This window comes from Triticum dicoccoides, chromosome 4B, assembly GCF_002162155.2.
Source record: "Triticum dicoccoides isolate Atlit2015 ecotype Zavitan chromosome 4B, WEW_v2.0, whole genome shotgun sequence".
Classification (NCBI taxonomy): domain Eukaryota; kingdom Viridiplantae; phylum Streptophyta; class Magnoliopsida; order Poales; family Poaceae; genus Triticum; species Triticum dicoccoides.
This window is the reverse complement of record NC_041387.1, coordinates 663,585,533-663,613,435: the sequence shown is the minus strand read 5'-3', so window position 1 is coordinate 663,613,435 and position 27,903 is coordinate 663,585,533. Positions and strand designations below refer to the sequence as shown.

The window sequence follows — 27,903 nt, the reverse complement described above, 5'->3', positions numbered from 1 at the left end:
TTATATTCCATATGTGGGTGGAGATCGACGAGAGAGTGACTGGCCGGCCGGCGAAATGATCTTTTGGAGGCCCATGCATGCATGTGTCCGTGTCGCGCGTACGTCGGGTAGCTAGGGTAAGGGCCCCGCCACAATATTGTTTAAGCATGCAGCGTGTTTCGCGTGGAGGGGGGGCCCAGACGACAACTTTTTTGGATGGATCAAAAGTTGTTGAATGATGATGATATTACTGCTCTACTTAGGCTGGTCACAATGGGCAAAAACATAAGTTAGTACTCCCTCCTTTCCGATTTATAAAGCTCAATTCAAAAATCTCACCAACCAAGGTAGATGGTGAGTGCTGGAATACTTTTTGTAGTTTGCAAAAGCATCTAATTATTGCTCTTGTTTTTCTTAAAAAATTATATTTATCAATGCATTAATTGCAATGCATGCATGCATAAAGTACATGCATTGGTCAATTTTCTCTCAATACTTGCATGCAATGATTTAATGCACCTTGGAATCTGAACATGTGATGGGAAACAACCAAATTGAGCCTTATAAAATGGAAAAACTAAAATTTTGAGACCGAAAAGGAGGGAGTAACTTGCACACTTCCCTAGACTATGTTACTACCTCCATAGTGGGTAGAAACATCTATGTAGTGTCATGTAACGATGTATTTATTAGGTTATAGACTCATTGTTTTTTGGAGTGTGTGATGTTCCGGTAACTTAGCTAGTTACCACAAGCACTTCTCTCTTCATTAACCACATAAGCAAAGTTGTATTGGAGTGTGTGATGTTACTGCTAAGTTCCTCCCATTGTGACCAGCCTCACAATTGATTGGCATTAGCGATACTAGCAGCACATCCACAGTAACTTGCATTGGTAGATCCACGTTTCAGATCCAACAACCCCATCCATCCACATCATCTTTTCACGATGACATCGACGCACGCACGCACGCACGCACTAGTGTTACTCACAGTACAATTCTACTACCCTCCCTACAGTAAGATGGATTGTTTTATTTTGCATGGCAGGGACTCATCTGCGCGGCCAACCAAACCCTGGGGCTGCCCATGGAAACTCCCGCCTCCTTTTAATACCCTTTCGGCTGCTCACTCGAGCACGCGCACTAAGCCACCCAGCAGCACTCCAGCAGCAGCTCGCCATGGCTCGTCATGCCTCGGGCGTCCTCCTCTTCCTCCTCGTGGCCCTCTCGTTCGCCGGCTCGGCCTTTGCCGCCGACGTGGCGGTGCTCGGCCGGAAGGCCGGTATTGGGGCCGTCGCCGAGGAGGAGCCCGAGCTGAAGAAGGCGGCCGGGAAGTACGCGGTGATCTTCGACGCGGGCAGCACGGGCACGCGCGTCCACGTCTTCCGGTTCGACAAGAAGATGGAGCTCATCGACATTGGCGACGGCGACGACATCGAGGTCTTCGCCAAGGTATATATTTATGCACGACGCATAGCAATCTATTCTAGGAGTATGTATGATGTTGCTGTCCTCTCATATTTCTTTTGATTTGTTGGTGACTATAGGTAGAGCCGGGGCTGAGCGCGTACGCCGGCCGGCCGCAGGAGGCGGCCAAGTCCATCGTGCCTCTGCTGGAGAAGGCCAAGAGCACCGTGCCCCGCTCGCTCATGAAGAAAACGCCCGTTAAACTAGGGGTCCGTCCTTAACAAACTATATCAATAATAAATACTTTTACAGTTTGTCCAGCACCTAGTTTACTAGCCACCAAACAAATTGAAACGAAATTTTAATATGGGACACAAATCAATCGCTAAAATTAGAAATGGAATGAATATGTGCAGGCGACGGCTGGGCTCAGGCTCATCGGAGACGAGAAAGCAGAGCAAATTCTTGAAGCAGTAATTATTTCTTATCTCTAAATTCTACTCTTGTTCCAGTATCTATATATAGTACTAAAATTTGAAACGGATGGACTTGTTTGAACTGATTATTCCTAACCAAAACACGTACGCACGTACAGGTGAGGGATGCTGTCCACAGCCAGAGCAAATTCCAGTACAATCCTAGTTGGATCAATGTCCTCAAGGGGTCTCAGGAAGGGTCTTACCTGTGGGTACGTATACTCCTACCCTATGTACTCGCTCCGTCCCACTAGTATACTACTCCTTCCGTTCACAAATATAAGATATTCTACGTATTTTTATAAATAAAATGTGTAATATATAGTGTGTTTGTTCACTTATTTCAGTTCTAGTAATCCATATTGAAATATGCAAAACATCTTATATTTGTGAACGGAGAAAGTACTTACATGACCTGACTTAATTACTCAGTATATATATCCACGTAGATGTATTTACTGTTGTCACACAAATTGATATTGCACCGTACGTAGGTTGCTCTGAATTACCTGCTGGGTAATTTAGGAGGAGACTACTCCAAGACGGTGGGTGTGATCGACCTTGGAGGCGGGTCAGTGCAGATGGCATATGCCATCTCCGCGGATGCCGCCGCTACCGCTCCCGGGGTGCCTCAAGGGGACGATCCATACGTCACCAAAGAGTATCTCAAAGGAAGAGATTACAACGTCTATGTTCACAGGTTACTTACTTGGACCCTAGCTAGCTAAGCTCCCTCCTCTGTTATTTTATCACTTATTGTTGTGCATCCAACTCTGTTAGTCCCTTTGTATTTATTTGTTCTACATATTAGCTTTGTCTAAAGTTAAACTTTATAAATTTTGATCAAGTTTGTAGAGAAAAAGTATATACCAACACATACACCACCAAATTAATACGATTAAAATCATCATTGAATATATTTTCATATTATATAGATTTATTATTGTAAATGTTCATATAATTTTCTATAAAGTTGGTCAAACTTTATAAAAACTTGACTTGAATCAAAGCTAATGTGTGGGGTAAATAAAAACAGAGGGAGTATGTTGCAATTCTACAAAGGCCATGTGGTAACTACTTTGCTCCCCTTATTAATGGTTTTACGGGTGGTAATTTTTGAACCATTTCAGCTACTTGCACTATGGCGCAATGGCTTCTCGGGTAGAGATCTTCAAGGCCAAGAATGGTCCAGTGAGCTACTGCATGCTGCGGGGATACAATGGTATGATATATATATATATCCTTAATTTGGGTTCAGTTAGCATAGCACGTAATATAATCAAATAAAGGAGTGATCGTTGTACATTTATACATTTCTTGAATATGAATGAAGGCAAATACACCTATAATGGAGAGCAATATGACGCCATAGCGCCTCCTCAAGGAGCAGCATACGACAAGTGCAGAGAGGATGTCACCAAGGCGCTTAAGATCAACGCGCCCTGCCAGGCCAAGAACTGCACCTTCAATGGCGCATGGAATGGTGGTGGCGGCCCTGGCCAAGCCGACCTCTACGTCACCTCCAGCTTCTACTACATGGCAGCAGACGTTGGCTTGATCGACAGTGAGGCCACAAGCGGGAAGACCACCCCTGCGGCGTTCAGGGCCGCCGCCGAGAAGATCTGCCCGATGGGCTTCATGGAAGCCAAGGCCACGTACCCCAAGGTGCGATCCGTCGACACGCCCTACATCTGCATGGACCTCGTCTACCAGTACTCCTTGCTCGTGGACGGTTTCGGCCTGGAGCCCACCAAGGAAATCACGGTGGCGCAGAAGGTGAAGCATGGGGAGTACTTCATCGAAGCCGCATGGGCGCTCGGAGAAGCCATCGAGGCCGTCTCACCCACCAAGCGGCTCAACGATGCATGATTTTAGATATAATTGCCAATCCCTCACAATAAGGTGCAAGCATGTGTATCATACGATTAATTGCAATAAGGTGCATATGCTTGGACGCCATCTCCAATTGTAATCCTTTTATCATCTTTGTGGCGAGAATTGCCTAGTCTAATGTGTAGGAGTACAACGACATATAGATGTGCACGCCACAGGCGCACACACACAGCCAGGGCTGGGCCGGCAAAATTTGAGGCCCTGTGCGAAACTAAAAAATAGGGCCCTATCTCATAAAAAAACTAACGAGCTATTATAATGTGTGTGTATATATATATCTCGCAGAAAAATATTATAATATTTATGTAATATAATATCTTACATAACAGTCGGACATATTATTTATCTCTGTCTAACCATGTCTAGAATCATTGTAAAGAACAATTGCAAGTGCAAGGGTAGAGGGATCAACAGACTGATTACCAGATGACACTTGTGGTGCTTCTTTTCTAACAAATCTGTCCATATACCACCTTTGGAAGGTTTATTAATTAAGTTTTGTTTTTGTGCTTTTCTCTTACGCTTATAGGCACGAGACTGGTGTTTTCCCATGATGACTCAAATGTGTATCATTGAAACACAAGATAAAGAAAATGAATAAAATAAAATTGAAGTTATACAGTAGCATATATCAATTGAAGATCATTCGTCAATGTTTGACAATTAGACGAACCATCTAACTCACCTATTTTTGGGTCATGTTCGGTAGAACTGCTACACTATGATCTTTAATCGAAGAGGTAAGAACCAATCTGTAACGAAGTAACCATCCTGTCAATAGTAATTAAAAAATTAGGAATTAAAATAGGAACTGAAGTTAATCGAAAAAAGGACTCGCTAAACACCTGGAGGTTGGAGTCGGTCATCGATCAATCCGACGAGACGATGTCGACAAGTCTGAAATTTGAGAGAGGAGGCGAGGAAGGCAAGGACGGCAGCGGCAATGTCGCCCTGAATCTGGATTCCGATCGATCTAAGGGCATCTCCAGCCGTTGGCCCCCCAGGACGCATAGAAATCGCCCCCTGGGGGCGAGCCGGCGATACACTCGGCACTGGGGACGGTTTTGCGCCCAGTCGTCGCCCCAAGGCGCCGAAATTGGCCCACTTTGCAGCCCAATTTCGGCGAATAAACGGCCCATATGGGCGAGAATAGGCCCATATTCGGCATGGTTTCGCCGTGTCTCGGCGTTCAATTATCAACACAATTATTCCTTATCACATATTTCATCACAGAAAAATCAAATACTTCAACAAAATACTACAACAACAAATAGTTCAATACAAATTATATAGTTCAACAAATAAAAACTCGTATTTCATCACGCGGCGTCCCCCTTGAGCCTCCATAGGTGCTCAATCAGATCTTTTCTGCAGTTGATGATGCACCTGTGGATCTTGGATCTCCTGACGCATACTGAGATAGGCAGTCCAAGTTGCCGGTAGCTGGTGATCAACTTCGGCTAGAGGACCCTGCCTGTAGTATGATTCAGTGTCAAACACTGGGTCTTCTTGCTCGCTCTCGATGATCATGTTATGCAAGATGACACAGCAAGTCATGATATCCCACATTTGATCTTTCGACCAAGTCTGAGCGAGGTACCAAACAACAGCGAATCGAGATTGGAGCACACCAAATGCCCGCTCGACATCCTTCCTGCAAGCCTCCTGAACCTTCGCAAACCAGGCGTTCTTGCCTCCTGCCACAGGGTTTGAGATCGTCTTTACAAATGTCAACCATCTCGGATAGATGCCGTCAGCTAGATAGTACCCCTTGTTGTATTGGTGCCCATTGATCTCGAAGTTCACCGGAGGAGAATGACCCTCAACGAGCTTGGCAAAAATAGCAGAGCACTACAACATGTTGATGTCATTGTGAGTTCCTGGCATTACCAAAGAAGGAGTGCCAAATCCAGAGGTCCTGTGTGGCTACCGCCTCAAGCACCACACTGCAACCGCCTTTGGCGCCTTTGTACATCCCCTGCCAACCAAATGGGCAGTTCTTTCATTGCCAATGCATGCAGTCGATGCTTCGAAGCATCCCAGGAAATCCTCTTGCTGCATTCTGGGCTAGGATCTGAGCAGTGTCTTCCGCATTGGGTGTTCTCAAGTACTGTGGCCCAAACACTGCCACCACTGCCTGACAGAACTTGTAGAAACACTCTATGCTGGTGGACTCGGCCATGCGCCCATAGTCGTCGAGTGAATCACTGGGAGCTCCATATGCAAGCATCCTCATCGCTGTCGTGCACTTCTGGATGGAGGTGAATCCAAGAGCGCCAGTGCAATCCATCTTGCACTTGAAGTAGTTGTCGAACTCCCAGATGCAATTCACAATCCTGAGGAAGAGCTTTCGGCTCATCCGATAACGGCGCCGAAATGTTCTCTCGCCATGAAGTGGAGCATCGGCGAAGTAGTCGGAGTAGAGCATGCAGTAGCCTTGCAGACGATGCCGGTTCTTTGCTTTCACCCGCCCCGGCGCCGAGCCACCTCGACGCGGCTTTTCATTGATCGCCAGCAGCTGGGCGAGGGCGGCGAGCACCATCAGATACTCTTCTTCCTGGACGTCGGCCGCAGCTTCCTCCTCCAGCAGCGCGGCGAGCTCTTCCTCCTCATCCGAGTCCATCGCCGAGACAGTCAAAACGCCGAACACCTTGCGCGCGGTGGGCGTGTACCCGCCGTTAAACCGCGGCCGAAAACGCCCAGCTGCTGCGCGAGGGACTGCCACGGCGAAGCGCTACTATTTTCCGGCGGGGAATGGCTATCTAGCGGAGTAGGCCGGCGGCCGTCGCCGGGATATAGCTAGTGGTGGCCGAGGGGTGGGGGGGGTGCGAGGCGAGTCGGGGGAAGAAAACCTTGACTTTTCCCCTGTCGGTGTGGGCCAGGCGTGCTTTTTCCTAGCGCCGGAGCCCCCAACGGCACCCCAGCGCGTCGGGTTAGGCCTGTGACCGCCGGGCGGAAAAAAGGTCCGAACCGACGATTTTTGGCGTCCTGGGGGCGCGACTGGGCCGTTTTTTCGGCGCCGGCGCTGAAAAAGTGGCCTGGGAGGATCTGTTGGGGGCGCGGCTGGAGATGCCCTAATGACCAGGACCGGGGACGAGGCGACGAGCGGGCCCTGGCAAGTGGCGACGAGACGAGGCTACCATTCCTTTCCTGTAGCCAGGATCGAGAATTGCCCTGCGAGATGATCCCCGATGGCAGGGACGATCCCGATTTGTTTCCTGTGGCCCGATGCCGATCCGATCCATGTAGCGATCCTTTTTTTCTTTTGAGAAATTGTAGCGCTCGTGTTTAGATGAGTAGGACGAGGATTGCGCTCGACGGCCTCGTCGCCTCTCTCCAGCCCAACTCCAGCGCCAGTAGGCCCAGTACCGCTTAGTTTTTTTTTCTAATACTAGTCCTATATAAAAATTTGGGGCCCCCCAGAATTTTGGGCCTTGTGCGGGCCGCACATTTGGCACCACTGTGGGCCCGGCCCTGCACACAGCCGCACTCATTCACATGTGGTTTACTGAATGTCGGAGTCGTGGTTCTTCACGACTGCGAAAATGTCACGATTATCCTGTTCAAAAAAAAATGTCACCATTATGATAGAAATGGTCTGCAGTGAAGAATAATCCACGAAATGAGACATGCGATAAGGTGCAAACGCACACACGGACATTCCATCGCCGTCAGCATGCAGTGCAACGGAGTTCAAATTGAGGATTCAAAGGTGTAAGTTTCAGAACGAAGAAAAAAAATGTGGCCCAACCAGTGATTTGTTGGGCCCGGCCGAGATCATACACGCAATGCAGCCATCGGGCTGGGCCGGGCCGTACGAGATCATCACGGGCTTTTCTGCCTTAGCCGGAAGGGAAAACTGACCCAGGGTTACCGGGCCGGATTTCTCGAAGAGAAAGAAGGGAGAGCGGCGGGGCCGGCGAGAGAGGCAGGCGAAATGGCGAGCTCGTCATCCGAGGCGGCGCCGCCAGTCGCCGCCGGCGAGGATCCAGCGGCGCCCGCAAAGGGACAAGAGAGGACGAAGAAGGAGAAGACGAGGGTGGTCTTGCCGCAGTTCCACCTGGACACGCTCATGAGGGCCGAGGAATTCCTGGAGCCTCTGCCGCCGCCGGACGAGGAGTTTCTTGCGCAGGTCCGGGAGCAGCGCGGACAGAAGGGCTTCGTCGAGATAGATCTCACCGACGACGAGGAGGAGGATGAGGAGGAGGAGGAGAAGGAGGGAGGAAACGCAGCTCCCCCGGCTGGAGGAAGGGGATCTATGGAGGAGGACAAGTTCAGCCCCGAGGTCACCAAGAAACACAGCGACGGCGACGGCGGCGGCAGTGGGATCAAGAAGCTCAGCTGAACAGCTGATTCGTCGGTTGATTGGTAACTGATCCTTAATCCGGCCTCCTGTCCTGCTGCTTAATTCTGAAACTGCTGTAGGATATGTCATGGGTATGTTCTGTTCTCTCATGTTTACTGTTGTCGAATTCTGAATCTGCTGTAGGATATGTTATTATGGGTATGACTGGAATGGATGATATATGCACCGGTGTTGGTTATGCGCGCACTGATTATGGATCACTCTGAACTCCACTGAAATGGGTGTCATTTTGATTGTATTTTGCATAACTAACTGACACTAGTAGTCACACAAATCACATATGCACACACCACACAAGGCACAAGAACAACATCGTAACCGTCAGCTGCACACCATCAAGAAAAAAAAGCTCACCGCTCTTCCCTCCCAAACATGTTAAAAGTTACTGTATCTAATACTCACATTAGCAAGCACACAATGCTCTGCCTTGATCGCCCTGATAGACTATATCCACAAGTCATAAGCGACATCTTCTAGCAGTTCATCCAGCAAGAATTCCCATATTTCCACAACAGTCTCCTCACTTTCCGATCGAAGATCCATCCAAGTCCCCTCTTCCAGATCCATGTTAATTAGCTGGTTCAATGTGCTTGGAAATTCATAGCAGAGATGGCCCTCAATGTGCTTATTTATTTCTGAGATGAGCTTCTGTCCCATTGGAGGTGCCTGTATGTTTTGTCTGACAAAAGATAAGCAATAGGGGCTTCCAAAGTGTTTCCCCTGTATTGCGGTTATAGCTTCACAGATGCAGTCAAAGAAGAGCATGAAATCATCAGTTTGATGATTGCCTTGAAGTAGTTCTTCAAACAGGCAAGGGCTGACCAATTCATCTTCTAGATACCATACATCCAAGTTCTGGTATGTGCATAATTCCGACAGCTCCAGCACTGTTTCTATGTAACCTAACCTGACATCCTTGTCCTCCCAGAAGATCTCCTCTGGGTCTGATCCATCATCTTGGTAGTACCGGTGGGGACTCGAGACATCTTGGCGCAACTCACCTGTACGTCATTTTGGGAGATGAAACCGTTAGATTTTTTTAAAAAAACACTTTGTTTTTCTGAAGGTCAATGGTAAGCATACATTAGATTTTTTATCAATTGAATATTACATTGCATTGGGCTCTTATTTTCAGGGCTGTCGTCATCTTCATGGAAGAATGGATCAAGAATAGACACAGGACTGGGTTGCTCTTGCTTTTCATGGTTTTCCTCTTGTGATGTTGGTCCAAGTGACGCGCTTCGTCTGGGAGTTTCTGGCTCTTGGTGCTCTAGCATCTTGACAACATTCTTAGGGGAACCTGGACAAATCTCAGCATGCTCTTTACCTGGTTCTGCTGCTTCCGTCGTTTCCTTCAATGCAGACATTCAAAATTTTCATTAAACTAACACATCAATGGAAACTAGATGAAATAGCAATAAATATTGTCTTGAACATACTGGGGGTGAGTTATATTTGTGTTGCTCTGCTGAAATGCATTGCGCATTCCGAATTGCTTGCGAGTGATCCAGATTGTCAATTTCTTCAATACAACCAGTATCGAGTTCAACGTCTGCAAGTATTCATATTCTGTTAATATAATATCCATGCAGTATTTGATAATTTTGTATTCTGTAATCACTCACCTTGTTGTGTGTCTTCTTCCTTGTAATGTTTTTCTTGATCAGTTTTTTCAACCGGTACTTCACTAGTACCACACTCAGCACTCCCTGAATCTTCCTCTGATTTATTTCCTTCTTCCGCAGATTCTTCCCCCTCGGTCTTTTGTATGGCACAAATATTTTTCTCTTCCTGTGAATGTTCAATACATTCTCTTACCCTTGGGGTACTCCCAGGTGATGATGGGGTACTGCACTGAGGGAGGGAAAGCATTCCTACCAAGGACCTTGAGACCTGAACTGCTGGACTTGGATACTTGCCAGTATGAGTATTGTCCTTCAGAATTTCTGTTAAATGTTTTTTGGCTTCTGCGTAGAAGGTGGATGCATCCTTTGAGGTAGATACGTCGCTGTTGAAACCACCTAGTGAATCATTTATTTGCTTGTGTTTACTGCTGTTTGAAGGTCGAGCATCATTTTTATCAGTAGCTGGAGGGGCCTGTCTGGAATCCTTTATAATTGTAAATGAGTCTCTGAGCAAACACGGATCTCTTTGTACATCATCTTCGTTCATCGGGGGTCTTCCTTCTCTAGTTTCTCCGGTCACGATTCTGAATCTTCTCCTGACTTCCTTAACTGAAAATGTTGAACATTCAGCTGCACTGTATTCTGGAGCTTGAATTCCACCTGATTGCCGATGGAAGGATGTCGATGCAGTTGCTTCTGTAGGATCAAATCCTCCCCTTGGATTTGGCTTCAGTATTACTATTTTGTTAACTGGCTGAGAAGACCTTCCTTCAGGTGCATGTGTTCTGCTTGATTTATCTTTCTTCCAGAAAAATATATTCCTGCTCTCTTTATTCTTTGTTTTGATAGCCAACTCACGCTGATTTGAAGCCTTTGTATGTTCAACAACGTTTGTTTTTTCAAGCATTTTCTTGGGCTCGAGCCTGGCCCCTACATGTCTGTTGCAAATATATTTGTTGTCAACAAGCTGCTTTTCCTCACTCACCGGTGTTTTCTGATAATCAAGGTCACATGGAGGATTGTTATATTCATTAATCTTTGTATGGATAATGGACTCTAATTCAGGGTATAATTCACTCGTATTCCTGCAATCATCATGTGGCCCTTCATCGTGGTACTTATAGACCTGTCCCATGAAATCTGACAAAGCAAGCTCAAGGCCATCTTCTTCTGCCTGTTTCATGCAGTTGGAACCACCGGGATCAAAGGATCCAGAGGAAGAAGCAATGCCGATGCCTGGGTGGGGACTTGCGACGCCATTTGGTTTGCTGTTTTGCATTGCACCTTTGTCCAGACAGACATCATGTCCCAGGTCAGCCAATATTCTTCGAACTTCATCATTTGGAATCTTCTTGGACTGTTTTAGCTTTCCCAGCTCGCCCTCCATAAGTCTTTTAACAGTTGGCTTCGTAGTACTGCGTTCCTCCATGTTCTAAGAAATATAAGACCAAAAATGAGTTCTTACCAGGAAACAAGTAAATCTTATTTTGTTATGTTAGCATGCACTTGGAAGTAAATAAAAAAAATTACTCCCTCCTTCCCAAAATATAAGGCACGGTTTGACTTTTCTGGTCTTCGTTGCACAACTTTGACTATATTTTTTATGTATTATATGTCTATAAAATTATTATACATACATATGAAATAAAATTGCTTTGCAAGACAAATACAGCGATGTCATTTATACATGTTCAATCCATATACTTTGATATATATTACTGGTCAAAGTTGTGCATCAAAGACCGTAAAAAGTCAATCGCACCTTATATTTTGGGAAGGAGGGAGTATCTTGTTTCGGTTTGGAGTTGGAGACAGTAACTTGCAACCGAATAGGTTGTAAGTAATGCACTTAGGTTTTCAGAATGTCAACAAATTCAGTTTCGGCACAAACGACACAAGCAAAGCTTGAACAGGGTCTGTATTGCATCAAAGGGGGGCTGAATGATGGTTCTTCAATACAAGTCCATGCATAGCAAGCTATGCTTGTTGACATATCAGAACTGCTTTTTCTATGTTTATTGTTACTCAACTTATATTAAACTACACTTTGCCTTGAAGACTTGCTGGCTGCTATTAAAACCAAGTTGACACTTTCAATTCGACAAGTCACAGCAACTTTGTTATGCAAGTAACTTGCTTGCATCTGCTGCATCTTTGTGGAGTGGTGGTGTCAACGAAAGCACTATGCTATCTACAGTAAGAAAAGTAATAATATATCTCTTTTTTCACTCTTGAAACCGCATCGTTTCCATTTGCTAATTGCTGTAGAGAACTTACATCTCCGCCTTCATCTGGTTCCTCAAAGTCTCTGGACTTGTTTCTGGAGTGCCCTCTTCCTGCAACCATGCAGGGTGCATTAGCAGCAGTACAAATTAATCCCAATAACAGAATTTACAGCCTGCCTGATTGATGCATTTCCCGAATGCCTTGGTATTTCCCAGTTAAATGTAGTTGGATTTGTTGCTAGTTTGTAGCATAGAGAAGTGTGAAGCGAAGGACGGACACCATGGATTATAAGAACTGAAGATGGTAGTATTGACACAGTTAATACAACTGTTGTTTGTAAACCAAGGGAAGTACCAGCGAATCCACTGAAGGAGTGCCTTCTGCTCCCTTGCTTTCTGTCGAGGATGAGCTTGGGGTCGCGGCGGGAGTAGAACATGCGGATGAGGCCCCAAGTGCAGCCTACATTGTTCTCTTGGATCTGCGTAGCCCGTCTCCGGCTCGTCTTGCCCATTCTGGGATGGTTCCTTCTGCCTGCTCTCTGAACTCTGAAGTTGAAGTACCCAGCAGTATCAGCTGTTCAGTTGATGGGTGGGGCTGATTAATTTTCTTGCAGCAAATCAAGCGAGCCTGGTCGCAGAAAATGTCTGCACTCTGCTGCAATTAGATGAACAAACAAAATCAGAGTTGGCTGCAAATGAGCATGTTGTGATTGGCATGTTTCACTCTGGTTGGGTTCTGTTCTGACCCTTGTTACTTTTCTCTGCTATTGTAGTAATCACAGGAACGGAGCTGGGCATGCGAAGCCACCGCAGAGACAACTCGTATTATTATGGTTCCAAAACAAACAAGGCAAGAGCATAACAAGAAAGAATTACTCACGGCGCAGCAGGGAAGAAGATGAAGAACCGCCGCTAGCTCCGAGCCCGAGGAGGAGTCGAGGAGATCAGCAACCAACCATGAGAAGTCTCTGACCATGTGAAGGGATGATACGGCCAGCTGCAGCCAGGCTCGCCGACGACGTCGGTCGTCGGCGACGGAAGGAAGGAAGGAATGAGAAGGAGAAGCCTTTCTTGCTGGCTCGCACAGGCCGGTGCCAGTCAGGTCAGTCAGTGGCACGCCATCCTTTTCATCGTCTTCCCCTGTATGTGTGCCTGCCGGCCTCTCTTTGCGCTTTGTGGAGCTGGTGTGGAGGGGCAAGCAGCACAGCTATGGCGACGGACAGTTGTAGCAGCGGCACATGCCATGGGCACGCATCAAGGTGACCACACACACGCACAAGCAGCAGGCAGGCACCAGGCACGCATGCTTTTTCCCCACCCCGCTGCTCTGCAGGAAAAGGTGGCAGGATCAGAGCGTTTGATTGATAATTGTCCTTGAAGCATATGTATTCCTGTAGCAATGGTCCAGCCTTGTGGTAAAAGCATCCCACTACCAATTTGTTTATTTCGTGATTTGTTGGGGGCACGGATCAATCCTCCGTACATCCATATCGTTTTAGTAAATTGCTGAATGCATGGTCGTGTTTTTCTTTACGGAAAATGTAATTTTTTTACCTTCTTTATGGAAAATGTGAATGGATGTGCCATGCATGTGCTTGGAGCTAATTTTTTTCTTTTTACTTGTGTCAAACTATTTATGTTGGCTGTCCGCATCTTAGTTATGCAGAGGTTGTGTGCTGCTAATCATGCTTTGTATTCATTTGATGCAAAATTTTAAGTTAAGAAATACGCCGCTTATCTAAATAAGTGTAATTTAAGTACGTACATCCCATTTCCGTTAAACACTAGTCGGAGTACTACACACTCGGGGACAGGATATAACGTGAGCAGTAAGCATGCGCACGTGCCTTGTTTTTTTTCCCCCAATGTATACTTTGTTTTTGAACATCAGTACAGACGCAAGCGCTCATACATACGCGCATACACTCATCTCTATAAACACACGCCTTATCCCTATGAGCACCTCTGAAAGACTGAGCCGGCATGTCACCTTACAAAGTCATTATAAGCGTCTCGTCGACAAAAACGTCTCCTCCCATTGAAAGCGCATTGTCCGAAATCCTGAAATAAATCCAGGAATGAACCCTGATGGGCTGGGATACCACTGTCGCATCACATCCAACCACGGGTTGGTTCGCTTTCTAGTATATATTTGCCCTGGTTTGCTGATTATGCGTGCATGTCAGGTACGTGCTGTGGCTGCGATCGATGGAGTACGTAGTGTAGCCGGCACACGTAGCCTGCCAGCGTAAAAGGCACCGACCTCCGTTCAAACCGGCCCACCTCTACCTCTCTCTCTCTAGGCTGGCTGCACTGCGGTCGGTCTATGTTCATGCGATCCGTCGGCATCGCGCCTGGATTCCTCGTCTCTCTCTAGTCTAGTCTCTAGAGCCAGCGGCCCTTGTTTGCGCTGGCTGCCTGGCCAACTAGCGGACCACACGAGAACAGAGGATACAAAAAAAGAAAAAGAAAAAAACAAGGGACGAGCAAAACGGCTCCATCATCAGGCTGGAACAGCAGATGAAAATGGCACTGTGACAGCAGTGTACCGTGAACATCTGCCCTTGCTGTGTACTCTAGTAGTAAATCTGTACCTCTCCCTCTGTAATCCGCCCCCTAACCTCTCTTCTGAAGCCACTGTCTGTCGACCCGCCTCTGCATCTGTACGCCAATCGCTACCGTTGGGTTGCTGCTACTCCCTCCGTTTGGAATTACTTGTCTCGGAAAATGGATGTATGTACAACTAAAATATGTCTAAATACATCCACTTCTGCGACAAGTAATTCCGAACGGAAGGAGTACTAGTTAGTGAATACACAGTCTAGCAGCGGTCCAGCGCGGCGGCGCTGGCCTCCTCCCTCCGCCGGCGCTTCCTCGCCCGCCGCAGCATCTCCAGCGCCTCCACCTCGCCCACCGCCTCCTCCGCCGCCGCCGCACCACCGGCGCCACCTGCACCAGACACACAGTCACTCCCACATCACATGGGTTTACAATTCACAGCAGCGTAGAGGGAGAAAGGAAGTTCAGTAGGAAGTTCAGTTCAGTTCAGTTCAGTTCCACGGCTGGCTCTACCTGCTCCGGCCTTCAGCATGACGCCCCCCTCCTCCTCGTCCGAGTCGATGACAATGGTCAACGTCGCCTGCATTTTGTATTCCATCCGCAACAGCCATCAACATCATCGTCATCATCATCGCACAGAAATATAACCGCAACAACAACTTCACAGTTCAACCTACTGTTTATTACCACTTGATTGATCAACAGGGGCAAACTAAACTACAGAGCATAAATGAAGCAGCAGCAGCAAGCATGATCGCGTAAATTCAGGCAGTAAATCATTCATGTTCTTCTTTCAGGACAAAATGATTCGGTTAACCAGTCAAGTTCTTCTTTCAGGGCAATTGTTTCAGTTCATCAGTGGTGTTCTTCTTTCAGGTCAAACCATAACAATTTAGCTAGATAGCAGCATTGTGTTAGGTGATCTCATCTCTGATAGCATTTACGGTTGTTTGGTCAAGCTAGAAACGAGCAAGGTTGCGGCGCGGGTTACCTTGTTGATGGGCGCCTCTTCATTGTCCTTCTGAATCGCCAGCTCTTGCTCTTTAGGTGGCGCCGGCCTGCTGTCGCCTGAGCCGTCCAATTTCCGCGCTTCTGTGGCGGCCTTTGCCATCCCCTTCTCCACATTTGGCTTCACACCTTCTGTCTTCCTGTGGTAAACCAAGGGTGCAGGAGCGCTGGCACTGACACTGACAGACAAACAAGCCTCATTAGTAGTAGTAGAATCTCGAACCAAACAGGAACAGGGAGAACTGAAGCAAAGTGGAGGCAATATAACTGAAACACACCAATCTGATCTTGCTGTCAAAACAGAGATAACACTCTACTGTACAAGCATTAGAATACTGGACATTTCAAGATTTCCATTGCCAGAATTAACTAGCTTTGTCATGAAAAAGAAGACAAGTTTAATACCCCTTTTGGAGCGGCATGAGAGTATCTAAGCTTTCCCCTCTTGAGGATTTCAAGATTTATAGGTTCAGTTTGCGTTTCGATTTTTCATCAAGACAATTTTCACACTGATGCCCCATACTACAGCAATGCATACTACTCCCTCCGTTCACTTTTGTAAGTCATTTTAGACAGCTAAAAATGGGCTATTTTGTACATTGTCTGAATTGTCTTTAAGGCCTTATAAAAGTGAACAGAGGGAGTAGTAGTTATCTAACAACTTGGATATGTAAGAAGCTGAGGTTAGAAGATTACGCTTGTGTTACTGGTACTACTCGGTTCATCAGGGCCTCTCCATTTGCCTCGGGTTTCTGGTTCATCTGCGGACTTGCATCTGCTGTCTCTGCTTGTTTCACCTGGGGCCTTCCATTTGGTACTGGTCTTTGGTTCCTCTGGGGCCTTCCGTTTGCTACTGGTCTTTGTTTCTTCCTCTGGGGCCTTCCATTTGCTACAGGTGTTAGCTTCTTCCTCTGGGACCTTCCATTTGCCGCTGGCCTTTGTTTCTTCCGCGGCCTCCCATCTGCCACTGGTCCTTGGTTCATCAGGGGGCCTCCATCTGCTACTGTTGTCTGGTTCATCAGGGGGCTTCCATAGGCTACTGGTGTCTGCATCATCAGGGGGCTTCCGTTTGCTACTCTTGTCTGGTTCTTCAGCAAATAAAGGGAAACAGAATGAGAGGAGAAAAGTACTGAAAGGCTTGCTAATTCAATTAGTTGAGTGACAAGTACACGTACTGCCAGCATTTGCATCTGGTCAAGCCTGGTATCAACAGATCTGACAGCTCTAACCATCCCCTGTCCAGATACAAATAGGCAAAGGTCAGCAAAACCCGCATTAGTTGCTTTACTCTAGTATGTGAAGTGATGGGGTCTTAGCATGCCACATGATATACAAGGTTGTGCATGTTCTTCAAAAGCAATCTTTTAACTTCAGAGTAAAATGCTGAAAAAATAAGCCCTAGTGTAGACTGAGAATTTTTAGTGTTAGATATCTTGAATAGACAACGGAATTACGCTTCCTGAAAGAAAAATAAGATATAGAAGAAAATGGTATGAACCAGCTTATATACGCCTTCATAGAAACTAAGCTCACACATATGGACATAAGAGAGAATTTTACATGGTGGTAAATCAGCAAGATAAGATAATTACTTATATCTGCTCCTCTTAGTGAGCTTATGTAATAACTGAATCTGATCTGAATTTGGTTTCATTAATATAATGGAACCGGGGAAAGGCTCCCTGTTCTTCTAAAAAAGATAATTACTTATATGCACAAGCCAGCCATCAGAAGAATTCCCAAACACAAGTGAACCTAACAGAGTTGTATCAAAGCTAGTGGTCGATCTTAGCAGTAGTACCTCCATCTCCTTTGAGAAAGTTCTGAAGATGTCAGCCTTCAGTTGCCCCAGTTCTCCTTGCACATGGTTTGGCAAGACTGAAAGTAACGAAGACATCTCATCCTGTTTGCTGGCGAGAGAGTTGAGAACACTCAGTTGGTCAGGATTACTTTCTGTGATTTCTTCAACGACTGCTTTGAGGTCATCTTGTTCCTTAAGCTGTGGTACCACGTTTGGATTAATTAAACTTTGTTGCCTCAGCAAAAAGAAGCAGCGAAAAAAGGACTGAACCAGCAACTATCCTTACAATTTGCTTTAGAGAGTCCTCTAGGAGCGCAAACTTTTTCTGAATGCTACCAGCTGAACAAAGTGAATGCATGCTCTCATTAGTCGATGATGTACTATTTGTGGGAAGTAACAGAATTAGAGTGCAGAACTCATGAAGAAAATAGCAGCAGTTACTATTGTCCTTATTGATCTAAAATACTCCCTCCGTAAAGAAATATAAGAGCGTTTGATCACTACTTCAGTGATCTAAACGTTCTTATATTTGTTTACAGAGGGAGTACCAATTAGAGGGTTACTTACAGTCCAGTGATGCCTCCTTCATGGCTCTGTTTAACTGCATCACATCATTTTGCACTGAGTCTAATATCATTCCCATCTTATGTACTGAACTGGCAAGATGCTGAAATTTGCGCTCAACTTCTTCATTAACCTGACCTGTCGAAACAACATCAACTGGCACTTTAGTCGAAATACACTTCCAGGTATATCATGACAATGTGACAGCTTAAAATAAATCTAGAGTCTACGTTTAGAACAGCTTCAGGTGCACTATCTGTTTAAAGCATGTACTATTTGACCTTACATGCCCAGTCAATGAGAGAATTTTTGTGAACCTATTCAGAACACCAAAATTAGTGTGCTTGAAGAGCATGTGAACTGTTGTTATGGTGATGAATGAAATGCACTTTCCCGCAAAAGAAAAATGGATAAAATGTAAATTCTGTCAGGCGCAAGGGCTTGAGTTTACATCTGCTATCCGGAAGAGAGGGGCTCCAGCGGTGGATAGGGTTGGTTGGTATCTTTGTCAGTTGCAGCTGAGATTCCTCGCGCACACAAGAAGCTGAACTGGCAGGATATGAAGATGTCCTCTTCGACGAGTCCTGTTGCAAGGCAAATCTCTGGTCACCAAAGAAAAGAGAATGGAGATCACAATTGGGCAGCAGATAAACAGTGTGCACATTATATAACTTTTCTGAAGGAAGGCACCTTCTGTAACAAGCAAATATAACAACAAACATAGTTGTTCTCACTCAAACATTTATTAGGACAAGAACTGTTGGTTTGGGCATTCCCTCTGCATTGCCGAATATGAATAAATCGTAACTGCATACTAACTGTGCACAGAACGGCGTCAATTCCGACAAATCATACAGATCAAAATCACCATTTCAAAGAGTCTAGCAGAAAAGGATCACATGGATGTCGTTCCCCTTACACTTTCAGTAAAATGCAGTACATGAATGCTCGCGTGCACCAAATTGAGATACTACACTTGGTTCACTAATTTGCCCAATGAAATGGCCACTGCAGTGATTTAAACTATTTCTTCAGCCTACCAACAAGCACAATCAGATTCAGTGGAAGCGACTAATTAACAGTGACCAACACCAACCAATTCGATGCAAACTCGCTACTGCAAGCAACAGACACGAGACCGTCATACCCGACATGCTAGTGATCCACTGATCCAACAAATTCACCGAACACACTGATCCTGTGATCCAAGCGGTACCGTCGAAGCAAACGCGGCCTCGATCATGGATCATGGATCAAACGCGGCAACAATTGGAGAAGAAGGAGGAATGATGTGTACGAGACCTGGTCGCGCGCGGGAGCCTGCGAGAGGAGGCTGAGGAGGTTCGCGTCGAGGGAGGCCTGCGAGAGCTGCGACTGCGCGTGCACGAGCGGCGCGCCGCCACCGCCCTGGGAGAAGGACGCGCCTCCGCTTCCACCGCCCTGAGAGAAGGCCGCAACTCCGTTCCCACCGCCCTGAGAGAAGGCCGCGCCTCCGCCACCTCCGCCCTGAGAGAACGCAGCGCCTCCACCACCTACGCCCTGAGAGAACGCGGCTCCTCCGCCTCCGCCGCCCTGAGAGAACGCGGCGCCTCCGCTGCCTCTGGCCTGGGAGAAGGACGCGCCTCCGCTGCCTATGGCCTGCGAGAAGGACGCCCCGACGCCCTGCGAGAACGAGCCGCCGCCTCCACCCTGCGAGAAGGACGCCCCGACGCCCTGCGAGAACGAGCCGCCGCCTCCACCCTGCGAGAAGGACTTCTGCGACATCGACTGGGACCGCTGCTGCTGCGCGGCCGCCGCCGCCGCCGCGGAAGCAGCAGCAGGCGCGCTCATCCCGCCACCGCCACTGCTGCTCCCTCCTGTCCTCCTGCACCACCAACAAAACACGCCACGGGCACGAATTAAACCAGGCACGCCTCGGAACGAACGGGAGCGGCCGGCGGCGAGAGGGGAGGGGAATTGGGCGCGGATCGGCCTGGGCGTACCGGGAAGGGAGGACGGAGATGGAGGCGATGTCGCACGCATTGTTGATCTTCAGCTTCATCGCCCGGCCCCGGAGCGGGCCCCCGCCGAGGAGGTCCCCGGCGGCGATCGCCGGCGGGGAGGAGGGGAGCGACGGATTGGGTGGCGGCGGTGGTGGACTGGTGGTGTTGGGGAATGGGGGGACACCGAGGAATTGGAATTTGAATCCTCTCTCTGCTGCTTCCTGGCTGGTGGGGCCCCCTCGCACTGGCCGTTGCCTTATAGGCAGCCGGCCATGCGGGCCCAGGCTGGCAGCGTGGGCGGTGCGCGAAATGGTCTCGGGCTGCGTTGCTGCACGAACTGAGCGATGAATACCATCCGGCCCAGAACAGCGTGGTTCTGCTAGCCTGCTAGGCCTTTGGTTGAGGCCCAGCGTCGGCTCTGAGTCGTCGCCTCAAACGGAGTTGTTTGACTCGAAAAAAAAAAAGAATGTAGGGTGTCAGCTCTACTCACTTGGGTGGCAAAGTCATCCGCTCGGCTGGTGACCGGGCCCAGGACCGATGTGGATGTGTTCTCTGTATGCTGGGTTGGCGGCTTCAAGTCGTGTTGTAGGGTGTCGATTCCGGTCACTTGGGAGGCGGAGTTGCCGGCTTGACTGGTATCCAGCCTCGCGGCTGGTGTGTATTGCTCGGTTGTATCCGTTTTTTGGTCAATTCATTTCTTCTATATATAAATGTCAAGCTTTGCTGTTGTTCAATCTTTTTTTGCAGGATGTTGGTACCAGGGACGCTCCCGATGACAGGTTCCTCACCCACAACGTCCCGTTCTATGCGAGGTGCGCCTACTCCCTGCTCTCCTCCGCCGACGAGCTTGATTTCCACGCCGACCGCATTTGGAGTGCCAAGGCAACTATCAAGGTCAAGATTTTGGGCTGGCTCTTTTCAGGGATAGGTTCAACACGAAGGCGGACTTGCATCACAAGACCATCGCCTCCGACTCCTCCTGCCCGAGATGTGCCCACCACTTCGAGGACGCCTCGCACCTGGTCATCTCATTCCCTAGGGAGGTCTAGGTTTGGCGGCTATTGGGCCTTCACCCTCGCTCCAACATCAAGCACCTTTGGGATACTGCCACTCTGGGTGGCCTCGACATCAACCTCTGGCCCACGTCGTTCTCGCCGCCCTTTGGAAACTCTAGGACACCCGTAATGCGTAATGCCCAGGTGTTTCACTCAGAGATTCATTCGGCTATGGATACCTCATAGAATGTAATCTCTGATTTCACGGTTTGGGGCTTTTGGTTCAAAGACCCGATTAATAGGGACGCCGCCATGTCTTTGCGCCTTTTCCTCACCTCTCATTGTACTCTTTCTTTTGAGTAACATATTCAGGTGGGGTTGCTCCCCCCGCCCCCTAATTGTTCAAAAAAACGCAGAGCTACTTCCATTTGTTCAAGAAAAAAATCAGGGATGTGTGATTGAAACTAGCTTGTTCTACTGATCCTGCTTGTCTGAAATGGAGCATTAAACTTTATACAAATGAACTGTTAATCCGAATATTTAGGCCATAGTATGCAATGTTGTACTAATAGCCAGGCGGAACCAGTTCTTTACTTCTTTTACATACAGATGTACATGTTGATCTTACTTTACCTAGCGATAGGACATAAAAAATTTACTTTTACAAAACAAATTTACACTGCTGCATGCATTTCCATTTTAGAACAAATAACATAGGAGAGAAGAAAACATGACCTATTCACATCATACAGAAGCAGACCTCCCAAGTCCCAACCGATATGCCTTCTCCTGAGGCAAACATCACCTATTCACATCATCTCAGAAGGTCGCCGGTCCTGAGGCAAACCACGGAGAAGGCATGCTGAAGGGCGTCATGTTCTTGTTCAGGAACAAAAAGAGGTGATCGTCCTCTCCAAGAAGAACAAGAAAAGGCAGGGACGCCTCCAGATTCACTTCGAATGACTGGCCATAGACGAAATGCAAGAAATCGGCGCTGTGGTCGACGAGGAAGTGGCCTGACCAACGCCCCGTGAAGCCCCGGTACCTGTCCACAGTCGGGAATCGGGCACGCCGAAGGGGAAAGAAAGAGAAAGAGGCAGGTTTCTTCATGAGTGTTTCTTTGCCCATAGCTGACCAGCTCGCAGACTTCTCCAGCACGGTGTTCCGTGCAAAGATGGCGTCGTGAGAGTAGACGTGGCACTTGTTGCTGAGCCTGGACCAGCGACAGGAATGCTGTTGGAAATATGCCCTAGAGGCAATAATAAAAGTGTTATTATTATATTTCTTTGTTCATGATAATAGTCTTTTATTCATGCTATAACTGTATTATCCGCAAACCGTAATACACGTGTGAGTACATAGACCACAATATGTCCCTGGTGAGCCTCTAGTTGACTAGCTCGTTGTGATCAACAGATAGTCATGGTTTCCTGGCTATGGACATTGGATGTCGTTGATAACGGGATCACATCATTAGGAGAATGATGTGATGGACAAGACCCAATCCTAAGCATAGCACAAAGGTCAGTTAGTTCGTTTGCTAGAGCTTTTCCAATGTCAAGTATCTCTTCCTTAGACCATGAGATCGTGTAACTCCCGGATACCGTAGGAGTGCTTTGGGTGTACCAAACGTCACAACGTAACTGGGTGACTATAAAGGTGCATTACAGGTATCTCCGAAAGTGTCTGTTGGGTTGACACGGATCGAGACTGGGATTTGTCACTCCGTGTTATGGAGAGGTATCATTGGGCCCATTCGGTAGTGCATCATCATAATGAGCTCAAGGTGGCCAAGTGTCTTGTCACGGGATCATGCATTACGGTACGAGTAAAGTGACTTGCCGGTAACGAGACTGAACGAGGTATTGGGATACCGACGATCGAGTCTCGGGCATGTAACGTACCGATTGACAAAGGGAATTGCATACGGGGTTTGATCGAATCCTTGACATCGTGGTTCATCCGATGACAACATCGAGGAGCATGTGGGAGCCAACATGGGTATCCAGATCCCGCTGTTGGTTATTGACCTGAGAGCATCCCGGTCATGTCTGCATGTCTCCCGAACCCGTAGGGTCTACACACTTAAGGTTCGGTGACGCTAGAGTTATTAGGAAGACTTGTATGTGATTACCGAATGTTGTTCGGAGTCCCGGATGAGATCCCGGACGTCACGAGGAGTTCCGGAATGGTCCGGAGGTAAAGATTTATATAAGGAAAGTGGTTAAACGAACACCGGAAAGTTTCGGTGGCATACCGGTATTGTACCGGGGCCACCGGAAGGGTTCCGGGGGTCCACCGGGTGGAGCCACCCCTCCCGGGGGGGGGCACATGGGCTGTGTGGGAGAGGGAGCCAGCCCCTAGTGGGCTGGGCGCGCCTCCCCACCTAGGCCCATGCGGCTAGGGCAAGGGGAGGGGAAACCCTAAAGGGGGCGCCCCCTAGCTTGGGGGGCAAGCCACCCCTTTTCCCTCTCCCTTTGGCCGCCGCCCCCCTCTAGGGTTTCCCCTAGAGGGCCGGCCCCCTTTCCCCTCTCCTCCTATATATAGAGGGGCGAGGGGAGGGCTGCAACACACCACAACTCAAGGCGCAGCCCCTCCCCTCCCCAACACCTCTCCTCCTCCGTACGTGCTTGGCGAAGCCCTGCCGGAGTACTGCTGCACCAACTGCACCACGCCGTCGTGCTGCCATTGGAGCTGTCTTCCTCATCCTCTCCTTCCTCCTTGCTGGATCAAGACGAAGGAGACGTCGCCCGTACCGTACGTGTGTTGAACGCGGAGGTGCTGTCCGTTCAGCACTTGGTCATCGGTGATCCGAATCACGACGAGTACGACTCCATCATCACCATCCCCTTGAACGCTTCCGCACTCGATCTACAAGTGGTATGTAGATGCAAACTCACTCCCTTGACTCGTTGCTTAGATGAACTCATAGATGGATCTTGGTGAAACCATAGGAAAAATTTTAATTTTCTGCAACGTTCCCCAACAGTGGCATCATGAGCTAGGTCTATGCGTAGTTCTCTTTGCACGAGTAGAACACAATTTTGTTGTGGGCGTAGATCTTGTCGACTTGCTTGCCGCTACTAGTCTTATCTTGCTTCAGCGGTATTGTGGGATGAAGCGGCCCAGACCAACCTTACACGTACGCTTACCTGAGACTGGTTCCACCGACTAACATGCACTAGTTGCATAAGGTGGCTGGCGGGTGTCTGTCTCTCCCACTTTAGTTGAAGTGGATTCGACGAAAAGGGTCCTTATGAAGGGTAAATAGAAGTTGACAAGATCACGTTGTGGTTATTCGTAGTTAAGAAAACGTTCTTGCTAGAACCCAATTGCAGCCACGTAAAAGATGCAACAACAATTAGAGGACGTCTAACTTGTTTTTGCAGCAATTGTCATGTGATGTGATATAGCCAGAAGTTGTGATGAATGATGAATGATATATTGTGATGTATGAGATCATGTTCTTGTAATAGGAATCACGACTTGCATGTCGATGAGTATGACAACCGGCAGGAGCCATAGGAGTTGTCTTTATTTTTGTATGACCTGCGTGTCATTAAAGAACGCCATGTAAACTACTTTACTTTATTGCTAAACGCGTTAGTCATAGAAGTAGAAGTAGTCGTTGGCGTGACAACTTCATGAAGACACGATGATGGAGATCATGATGATGGAGATCATGGTGTCATGCCGGTGACAAGATGATCATGGAGCCCCGAAGATGAAGATCAAAGGAGCTATATGATATTGGCCATATCATGTCACTACTTTATATAATTGCATGTGATGTTTATTATGTTTTATGCATCTTGTTTACTTAGAACGACGGTAGTAAATAAGATGATCCCTTACAACAATTTCAAGAAGTGTTCTCCCCTAACTGTGCACCGTTGCTAAAGTTCGTCGTTTCGAAGCACCACGTGATGATCGGGTGTGATAGATCCTTACGTTCACATACAACGGGTGTAAGACAGTTTAACACATGCAAAAACACTTAGGGTTAACTTGACGAGCCTAGCATGTACAGACATGGCCTCGGAACACGGAGACCGAAAGGTCGAACACGAGTCGTATGGAAGATACGATCAACATGAGAATGTTCACCGACGATGACTAGTCCGTCTCACGTGATGATCGGACACGGCCTAGTCGACTCGGATCGTGTAACACTTAGATGACTAGAGGGATGTCTAATCTGAGTGGGAGTTCATTCAATAATTTGATTAGATGAACTTAATTATCATGAACTTAGTCTAAAACCTTTTGCAAATATGTCTTGTAGATCAAATGGCCAACGCTCATGTCAACTTGAACTTCAACGCGTTCCTAGAGAAAACCAAGCTGAAAGATGATGGCAGCAACTATACGGACTGGGTCCGGAACTTGAGGATCATCCTCATAGCTGCCAGGAAACAATATGTTCTAGAAGGACCGCTAGGTGACGCTCCCGTCCCAGAGAACCAAGACATTATGAATGCTTGGCAGTCTCGTGCTGATGATTACTCCCTCGTTCAGTGCGGCATGCTTTACAGCTTAGAACCGGGGCTCCAAAAGCGTTTTGAGCATCACGGAGCATATGAGATGTTCGAAGAGCTGAAACTAGTTTTCCAAGCTCACGCCCGGGTCGAGAGATATGACATCTCCGACAAGTTCTATAGTTGTAAGATGGAGGAAAATAGTTCTGTCAGTGAGCACATACTCAAGATGTCTGGGTTGCACAACCGTATGACCCAGCTGAATATTAACCTCCCTGATGAGGCAGTCATTGACAGAATCCTTCAGTCGCTCCCACCAAGCTACAAGAGCTTTGTGATGAACTACAATATGCAGGGGATGGTAAAGACCATTCCTGAAGTATTTTCTATGCTGAAGTCAGCAGAGGTTGAAATCAAGAAAGAACATCAAGTGTTGATGGTCAATAAGACCACTAAGTTCAAGAAGGGCAAGGGTAAGAAGAACTTCAAGAAGGACGGCAAGGAGGTTGCCGCGCCCGGTAAGCCAGTTGCCGGGAAGAAGTCAAAGAATGGACCAAGCCTGAGACTGAGTGCTTTTATTGCAAGGGGAAGGGTCACTGGAAGCGGAACTGCCCCAAATACTTAGCGGATAAGAAGGCTGGCAACACTAAAGGTATATTTGATATACATGTAATTGATGTGTACCTTACCAGTACTCGTAGTAACTCCTGGGTATTTGATACCGGTGCCGTTGCTCATATTTGTAACTCACAGCAGAAGCTGCGGAATAAGCGGAGACTGGCGAAGGACGAGGTGACGATGCGCGTAGGGAATGGTTCCAGAGTCGATGTGATCGCCGTCGGCACGCTACCTCTACATTTACCCACGGGATTAGTTTTGAACCTTAATAATTGTTATTTAGTGCCAAGTTTGAGCATGAACATTGTATCTGGATCTCGTTTAATACGACATGGCTACTCATTTAAGTCTGAGAATAATGGTTGTTCGATTTATATGAGAGATATGTTTTATGGTCATGCTCCGATGGTCAATGGTTTATTCTTAATGAATCTCGAGCGTAATACTACACATATTCATAGCGTGAATACCAAAAGGTGTAAAGTTGATAACGATAGTCCCACATACTTGTGGCACTGCCGCCTTGGTCACATTGGTGTCAAGCGCATGAAGAAGCTCCATGCTGATGGACTTTTAGAGTCTCTCGATTATGAATCATTTGACACATGCGAACCATGCCTCATGGGCAAGATGAACAAGACTCCGTTCTCCGGAACAATGGAGCGAGCAACCAACTTGTTGGAAATCATACATACCGATGTGTGCGGTCCAATGAGTGTTGAGGCTCGCGGAGGATATCGTTATGTTCTCACTCTCACTGATGACTTGAGTAGATATGGGTATGTCTACTTAATGAAACACAAGTCTGAGACCTTTGAAAAGTTCAAGGAATTTCAGAATGAGGTAGAGAATCAACGTGACCGAAAGATAAAATTCCTACGATCAGATCGTGGAGGAGAATACTTAAGTCACGAATTTGGTACACACTTAAGGAAATGTGGAATCGTTTCACAACTAACGCCGCCTGGAACACCTCAGCGTAACGGTGTGTCCGAACGTCGTAATCGCACTCTATTAGATATGGTGCGGTCTATGATGTCTCTTACCGATTTACCACTATCATTTTGGGGATACGCTCTAGAGACATCTACATTCACTTTAAATAGGGCACCGTCTAAATCTGTTGAGACGACACCGTATGAATTATGGTTTGGGAAGAAACCTAAGCTGTCGTTTCTAAAAGTTTGGGGATGCGATGCTTATGTCAAGAAACTTCAACCTGAAAAGCTCGAACCCAAGTCGGAAAAATGCGTCTTCATAGGATACCCTAAGGAAACCATTGGGTATACCTTCTACTTAAGATCCGAGGGCAAGATTTTGTTGCCAAGAATGGATCCTTTCTGGAAAAAGAGTTTCTCTCGAAAGAAGTAAGTGGGAGGAAAGTAGAACTCGATGAAGTACTACCTCTTGAACGGGAAAGTTGTACAGCACAGGAAAATGTTCCTGTGGTGCCTACACCAACTAGAGAGGAAATTAATGATGATGATCAAGGTACTTCGGATCAAGTTGCTACTGAACTTCGTAGTTCCACAAGGACACGTTCCGCACCAGAGTGGTACGACAACCCTGTCCTGGAAATCATGTTGTTAGACAACGGTGAACCTTCGAACTATGAAGAAGCTATGGCGGGTCCAGATTCCAACAAATGGCTAGAAGCCATGAAATCCGAGATAGAATCCATGTATGAAAACAAAGTATGGACTTTGACTGACTTGCCCGATGATCGGCGAGCGATAGAAAACAAATGGATCTTTAAGAAGAAGACGGACGCGGATGGTAATGTCACCATCTATAAAGCTCGACTTGTCGCTAAGCGTTATCGGCAAGTTCAAGGGATTGACTACGATGAAACTTTCTCTCCTGTAGCGAAGCTTAAGTCCGTCCGAATCATGTTAGCAATTGCCGCATACTATGATTATGAGATAT

At 47.3% G+C, this 27,903-nt stretch overlaps 4 protein-coding genes across 5 annotated transcripts; 2 read left to right on the top strand and 2 right to left on the bottom strand.

Moving 5' to 3' along the window:
- The first annotated feature begins 1,123 nt into the window (after nt 1–1,123).
- LOC119292160 (probable apyrase 3) lies at nt 1,124–4,027 on the top strand. Its single transcript, XM_037570993.1, has 7 exons — nt 1,124–1,432; nt 1,528–1,656; nt 1,804–1,860; nt 1,983–2,075; nt 2,358–2,563; nt 2,994–3,085; nt 3,197–4,027. Exons 1-7 carry the CDS (start codon nt 1,160–1,162, stop codon nt 3,730–3,732), a joined length of 1,386 nt encoding a protein of 461 aa, XP_037426890.1. The 5' UTR covers nt 1,124–1,159; the 3' UTR covers nt 3,733–4,027.
- A 3,610-nt stretch (nt 4,028–7,637) lies between these two features.
- LOC119292159 lies at nt 7,638–10,576 on the top strand. 2 transcript variants are annotated; one of them, XM_037570991.1, is made up of 2 exons: nt 7,638–8,124; nt 9,868–10,576. In XM_037570991.1, exon 1 carries the CDS (start codon nt 7,694–7,696, stop codon nt 8,099–8,101), a length of 408 nt encoding a protein of 135 aa, XP_037426888.1. In that variant the 5' UTR covers nt 7,638–7,693; the 3' UTR covers nt 8,102–8,124; nt 9,868–10,576. The 2 variants fall into 2 exon arrangements, with proteins under 2 accessions (XP_037426888.1, XP_037426889.1); XM_037570992.1 differs by lacking the exon at nt 9,868–10,576 and adding an exon at nt 9,258–9,365.
- LOC119292158 lies at nt 8,318–12,484 on the bottom strand. Its single transcript, XM_037570990.1, has 6 exons — nt 12,328–12,484; nt 12,025–12,083; nt 9,748–11,179; nt 9,562–9,674; nt 9,234–9,474; nt 8,318–9,123 (listed from the first exon to the last, which is right to left on the bottom strand). The coding sequence occupies exons 1-6, from the start codon at nt 12,482–12,484 to the stop codon at nt 8,567–8,569; spliced, it is 2,559 nt and encodes an 852-aa protein (XP_037426887.1). The 3' UTR covers nt 8,318–8,566.
- Nucleotides 12,485–14,453: 1,969 nt separating this feature from the next.
- LOC119292157 (protein PAIR1-like) lies at nt 14,454–20,088 on the bottom strand. The gene is made up of 11 exons (XM_037570988.1): nt 19,887–20,088; nt 19,207–19,768; nt 18,356–18,506; nt 17,908–18,042; nt 17,627–17,679; nt 17,341–17,538; nt 16,715–16,774; nt 16,236–16,627; nt 15,523–15,718; nt 15,045–15,111; nt 14,454–14,921 (listed from the first exon to the last, which is right to left on the bottom strand). The coding sequence occupies exons 1-11, from the start codon at nt 19,943–19,945 to the stop codon at nt 14,794–14,796; spliced, it is 2,001 nt and encodes a 666-aa protein (XP_037426885.1). The 5' UTR covers nt 19,946–20,088; the 3' UTR covers nt 14,454–14,793.
- Between the last annotated feature and the right edge of the window lie 7,815 nt (nt 20,089–27,903).